Source organism: Puntigrus tetrazona, chromosome 5 (genome assembly GCF_018831695.1).
Source record: "Puntigrus tetrazona isolate hp1 chromosome 5, ASM1883169v1, whole genome shotgun sequence".
Classification (NCBI taxonomy): Eukaryota; Metazoa; Chordata; class Actinopteri; order Cypriniformes; family Cyprinidae; genus Puntigrus; species Puntigrus tetrazona.
The window spans coordinates 24,680,470-24,686,469 of record NC_056703.1 but is presented as its reverse complement, the minus strand read 5'-3'; the positions used below and the strand labels follow the sequence as shown (position 1 = coordinate 24,686,469).

At 38.3% G+C, this 6,000-nt stretch overlaps 2 protein-coding genes across 3 annotated transcripts in view; one reads left to right on the top strand and one right to left on the bottom strand.

The window, feature by feature from the left end:
* The window catches only part of rangrf (RAN guanine nucleotide release factor), a 4,845-nt gene extending 3,721 nt beyond the window's left edge, over positions 1–1,124 (top strand). For both annotated transcript variants that reach the window (XM_043239693.1, XM_043239694.1), the window contains exons 5-6: positions 1–57; positions 247–1,124. The exon at positions 1–57 is cut by the window's left edge and continues 38 nt beyond it. In XM_043239693.1, coding sequence (XP_043095628.1) covers positions 1–57; positions 247–358 — 169 coding nt within the window. In that variant the 3' untranslated portion in view covers positions 359–1,124. The remainder of the gene's footprint in view (positions 58–246) is intronic.
* A 352-nt stretch (positions 1,125–1,476) lies between these two features.
* slc25a35 (solute carrier family 25 member 35) lies at positions 1,477–5,900 on the bottom strand. Its single transcript, XM_043239692.1, has 5 exons — positions 4,697–5,900; positions 4,198–4,263; positions 3,784–3,936; positions 3,135–3,269; positions 1,477–2,997 (listed from the first exon to the last, which is right to left on the bottom strand). The coding sequence occupies exons 1-5, from the start codon at positions 5,066–5,068 to the stop codon at positions 2,827–2,829; spliced, it is 897 nt and encodes a 298-aa protein (XP_043095627.1). The 5' UTR covers positions 5,069–5,900; the 3' UTR covers positions 1,477–2,826.
* Between the last annotated feature and the right edge of the window lie 100 nt (positions 5,901–6,000).

Genomic DNA, 6,000 nt, shown 5'->3' with positions numbered 1-6,000 from the left:
TCTGCCGCAGTATACCACTGACATTTTGCTGACATTCAATGATCCTGTGTGTATCAAGTGAGTTGGTTAAATATATAGTAAACTAACAATTTTTCCCTATACAGAGTCCCCAGATGCTTTACAAAGTTTATACTTGTTGTGTTAATAGATGTTGAAATATAATGAGGGACCTAATATGTATAGACTTGACTTGATTTGACTTGACTTGTAGAACGAGAGGGTTGATTTTAAAATCTTCTCTCTCAGTCCCCTCAGCAGCAGTGCCATTGAAAATCTGGTTGCTATACCATGGACACCACAGGACTTCAAGGGTGTTCTGCAGTCATTCTGTCTACTTGACCCTGGAGTGTTTGGGTAGATGCTTAAAGCTCACGTTTAAATGCAGTTTGTTTCCATTAAAGGAACACTCCACTTTTTTGGAAATAGGCTCATTTCCCCCAAAGTTACTAAGTTGAGTTTTATCCATCCATTTGGCCAATCTTTGCGTCTGGCGATAGCACTTTTAGCATAGCTTAGCATAGATCATTGAATCCAGTTAGACCAGTAGCATGGCGTTCAACAATAACCGAAGGGTTTCGATATTGTTCCTCTTTAAAACTTGACTCTTCTGTAGTTATGTTGTGTAGTAAGACTGGCAGGAAAATAAAAGTTGTGATTTTTCTAAGATGATGTGACTAGGAACTATACTCTCGTTCCGGCATAATAAGGAAGTTTGCTTCCATACCATAAAGAGTCAAGTTTTAAATAGGAAAAATATCAAAACTCTTTAGTCACTTTTGAGAGTGATGCTGCTGGTCTAATAGAATTCAATGACCTGTTCCAAGCTATGCTAAAAGATCGCCTGAATGGATTCAAAAATGGTAACGCTCAGTTTACTCTCTGGGGGAGTTGAAAATGAGCCTATTTCCAACAAAAGTTTTTTTTTATTTCCCCCAGAAGCTTCTACAATTATAAAAATACACGTTTAACAGGATAAACAGGAAAGACTGGTTAAAACCGTGCGAGTCTGTATAAAATATTTATTCTTGTCAAGCAACGCTTAGCAGTTGTCTGATTCATGAGGCTGTACAAATAGAGAATCTTAATTTGTTGCTAAAATAAATACATTTCTATTGCTTACACTACTTAATTTGGTAAAATGTCTAATCTTTTAACAACTTGACTGTTAAAGTGTCGAGGAACTGTGTTTCTAAAATGTTTCCTTTAACTTGTAAGCATGGTTAAGACATATATAATATTGGTATTTCAAAAAAAAATGCAATCAGAACTTGTAATAAGGTTATAAATCATAAACCTAAAGGTGTAGAGAGATCAAAATGAGAATCAGATGATCACTAGTAAAAGTTGTTTTACTTGTTCCTGCCATTTGATGGTTTGATTAATAGTGTTCATGTAGATATTTCTAAGTATGAAATGTTTAATATGAAATGATCAGTTTTGTAATGTTAATGTCATGTATATAGAAAACACAAGTAATTCTTTTAAAAATATTTTATTCTCAAGTTATTTTATGTTACAGACCTACGTTTTTTTTTTGGTAAATAATGTTACATTCGTTTATCCAAAGCATCAAAAAGCCCATTCAGTACATCACGTGTAAGGCAAATGGTGACCATTACTCTGTTCCACTCAACAGTGTCTTATTCTCTGCAAATAATGTCATGTTCTCAAAGAAGCTCTAAGAACATGCAATAAACAGTTACTTGTACTACCAAAAGTGATAGAGGTTATATATTGCTTTGTAGATTTATGGTCCTTCCATTAAAGTCATTGGCAAACAAGATTAAAAATAGGTTGAGAAAATACTCTTTATTTTTTTTTAACCAGTTCAGTGCAACTTCATCCCAACTTCTAACTCCAAAGTAAGACTGATTATAGTTGTCAAGTCAAAGGGGGGGAAACATGAGAAGACCAGTTGTGTTAAAGTCCTTCCATGCAATCTCTGCATGAGAATAAAACATTTACAGTACATTATATGATTAATGCTTCTGTGAAATAAATTAGCTTAGCCAAGTGATTCTGTTGCAGCAGGTTACATTTAATCGTTAAGAAAAGGGTCAATAAGGTCAATAAAAAAATAATGACATAAAAGTTCATTATGAAAACATATTTTATGCCTTTTATGCATTATTTTTCAAAAATGTAATTGTTCAGTTATTCCACTTGACCACATTACCAATGATGTAAATGTTTGTTTAAAGAAGTTCCTTCTTGTAACTATTTTGCACCACTGGTTTCTCAGATCGCAAGATGCAAAACTTATTTTATAAATCAGAATAAAAATGTGTAGAAATAATCTTGAACTGTAATGTTGGAGCTGCTTTATAGTCTTGGCTAATTAGACATATGGAGCACGTGACAATCAGGAATTCAGCAAATGAATTCTGATCTCTATAAAACCATATGCAAATATGCTGGAGTGTGATTGTATAAAAGCATAGTGATCAGCTAATATTCCATCCTGCTTTGTACAGTACAGTATATTCTAATTGAGTTAAATTATTATTAAAAAAAGAAGATAATTGAAAGACTTCCAGCTGTTTTATTATTATCATATAATGTATGGTAATGGCTCTGTTCACCACATCATGGCACAGCTGGCACATCATTACTTTTTTGTTGCATAGCAACATTGTTATATATCAGGAACTATAGTGTTCTAGTGGAAGGCTGCCACATGAATGCTTAATGTTTTAATAAAAAAAAAGTCTTATTTTATAAAAGCAGTTAGTACTCTGCTCCATCTCTGCTGTATCTAATGCCACCCTTTAGCTTTAGCCTTTCGTACCTCTGTGCTTATTTGCTGTTGCAGGCAATAACAAGATGCTAACTGTAGCGTTGGTATAAAGTGCGCAGCTCATTCCAGAAAAGCAGAGAAAGGATGGTATGAGGTCCGAGGCGGAAGTAGGAAGCTCCGAGACCTTTATACAAGCCAGTCGTGCCTTCCTTCTTCAACGTCTTAGAGAAACAGTCCGCAAACCCTCTGTAAAATATACCCTGCAGGAGAAAACTACAGTGAGAGTGAGATAAAGCTTTATCGATATGTGGGTGAAACTACTTAGGCAAGCGCTTAATGACACCAAGACCAATAAGTGCAGTAGAAGTTTATACGTTGATGACATCTGGTAGATCACCTTGCCGAGATGATCCACAGGCTGGTTGTAGAGTCGAGTGCTGACCACATCGAAAGGTGTCATAGCTAATACAACCACTACGCTGCTGATCATACCAGCACTCAGAGCTATCAACCAGCTGCCCTCAGAGAACACCTACAAACACAGAAAGAGTGAACTGATTACTAACCAAACAGCACGCTTCTGTGAACTGATGACGGTAATAAAACGACCTGTGATGTCATTCAGGGGCTTTCAGGTGTGAAGGTCAGCCCCAATAATACTTCTATACATTTATACAACAAAACGTGTACAGCTAACCATAAATGTTTACATAAACATAAAATCCCTAGTTGTAAGATAAGAAAAAAGTTAAATGAACTGTATCCGTGACATAGCCTAATGCCATAAATACCATGGAAATTACTTATTCGCCATTATAATGTTCCAAACCAGTAAGACAAGATGATGAAATCCGAGAGCTTTGTGAGCCTCAAACGACAGGTTTAGTCAGTTTCGGCCTGGGAGTTTGATTTTTGTGACCGACTTGGATCGTTAAGGCTACTTCATGCATATATTTATTAACAGGTGTCGCTCTACCGAGTTTACGGGAAAGGCTTAACTAGTGTCTCTTCTATTCGTACCGTGAAGTAAGATATCGTATGCTCACCTGTAGGTCAGTGACCAGCTCTTTAGAGGCAGAGAAAGTAGAGAGCTGAGCAGCTGACCCCACGCTGACCCTTGGGACTGCTGCACTGGCCCCCCTCCACAAACCCAGAATTCCATGCTGTTTGTAGATGGCCAGTAGAGCATGCATCATTCCCTGACACAAAGAAAAACATGATGTATATAAAGTGTGTGTGTGTATATATATAATGTCACAGTACGCCTTTTAGATCCAGAATGGTTCTTATTTTGAAAATAATACTGCCTTTGCACATTATCAGTACATTTCCACAAACGTAGTGGGATCTGCCATAAAGTATTCCAACCCTGAGATCAGTTGACTTAAAGATCAAAGTTCAAAGAAAGAGAAAAAAGTCATGTCATGTTAGATGACTCTGTGATGTGACCATTAACTTACCCTATGCTTGTACTGGTGTCCAACTGCAATGGAGGAAGTAGATTGACTCTGGAGATGTGTTTTTACCTGAAGGAAAAAAGAAATGGCAGAAAATTAAGCCACTTGGTGCTTTTTGGTCATTTTGGACCTCGGCAGTATAAAACATCTACAGTGTACGGAACCTAAAAAGAATTGAAAGCTGATTCTGAATTTCGTTCCGAATGTATTGTTATTATCATTACTGTTTATTATAACAATCGTACGATAATAACAATATATCGATTTCTAATAATAGTCTATTTACGGTTGCTAAGCGACGTGCGCACTCGGACAATTGAATCAATATAGGTCACAAGTTTGCGTATATGGGCTATTTTATAGCCGAAACTGTCCGTTTCGTTCACACCACTGATTCTGTTTACAGTTGACACCGCTGCGTGTATAATATTTTGATTGGCCGTCAACAAACACGTGCTTAATCCGCGGTTTACTGGACAGAAACACGATTCCCGCTACTCACCAGGTATATCGGGCTGCCCATGACAGCGCCCATCACACCGGCGATAGCCCCGGACACCGTGCTCTTCGCGGCGCTGACCCTTCCGTCCGTGTGAATGTAGCCCAAGGACTCGATGATGGCGTACGACCCCAGCCGGACCCCGTTCATAAAAAACTGATAAACCAAGCCGGGGGCCAAACCTTTCTGAAGACCAGCCAGTCCATCTATTTTGCCTATCGTGTAAAACGCGTGAAACACGTTCCTGTAATACACTTGGTAGGTTCCTCGGCTTTTAAGCTCCCCTTGCAGTTGCATTCGCGTTTTGACCACTTCCAGGGGGTTCGTGAAAAAGCAGGCGCCGCAGGCAGCGACGCCGCCGAGAACGAAATCCATGTCTCGACCTCGGGATTCCCGGAAACAGGTGATGGACAAGCTCTTCAATGTCACTTCAAAAAAAGTAATTCTGAGTCTGCCAGCGAATGACGCGGCGTATTATTAACGTATTCGCCAAGATAACTGACAGACACCTTCACGACGTCATTTCCTACAGTTCCAGTAAGCAGCAGAGAAGCACCTTCTGTAATCCTCCTCAGAGTCATGAGATGCGCGGGGACATTTTGCTGAGTATGAATGTCAGACCGCATTCACCGGGGTGCGTCCATCATCCCAGCCTACCGCGTAACCAATCACAAAAGAGACATTACCCCATCCTCTGTTACATGCACGCTGATTGGATGGCTGTAAATAACGTCAAGTGACACCTATAGGCGGTTGATGTGTGCTGTTATTATTACACAAAGCTTTCCTTTGTACAGAATATTCGGTTAGTGTTCTTGTTACATATACTTAATAACAGAAAATGACACACGAATACAAGAAACTGACACTTAAACCTATAGTAAAGGACGTGTTGTTAAGTAACATTACTGGGTCTACTTGGTTGTTGCACTGTAACAAGGGCACCTTGCAATAAAGTATAGCAAAAAGTCATTCTAATGTATATGTATAGAATAAATGACTGTGAAAGCTACATTTTAAGTGTTTGTAGTTCAATAGTTGAGTAAATACATGTCACAGTATCTACCTACGATGTTATCAGTCTCTTTTTTTCTCCACCTTTCTCATCTTTCAGGTAGACTCTTAATAAAAGGACCTCTGTTTACTGAAAAGAGCAGAAACCCATCAATCTGAGAAACTGAGCTGTTTCTTTAGATTAAGGAACAAAAATGTGTCCCTGTAGTTGACTGATAGATGACGGATCCTATGATGAAAGATCAGTTTGACAAAGATATTCAGAGTCACTAACTAAAATCACTTAATCCTAT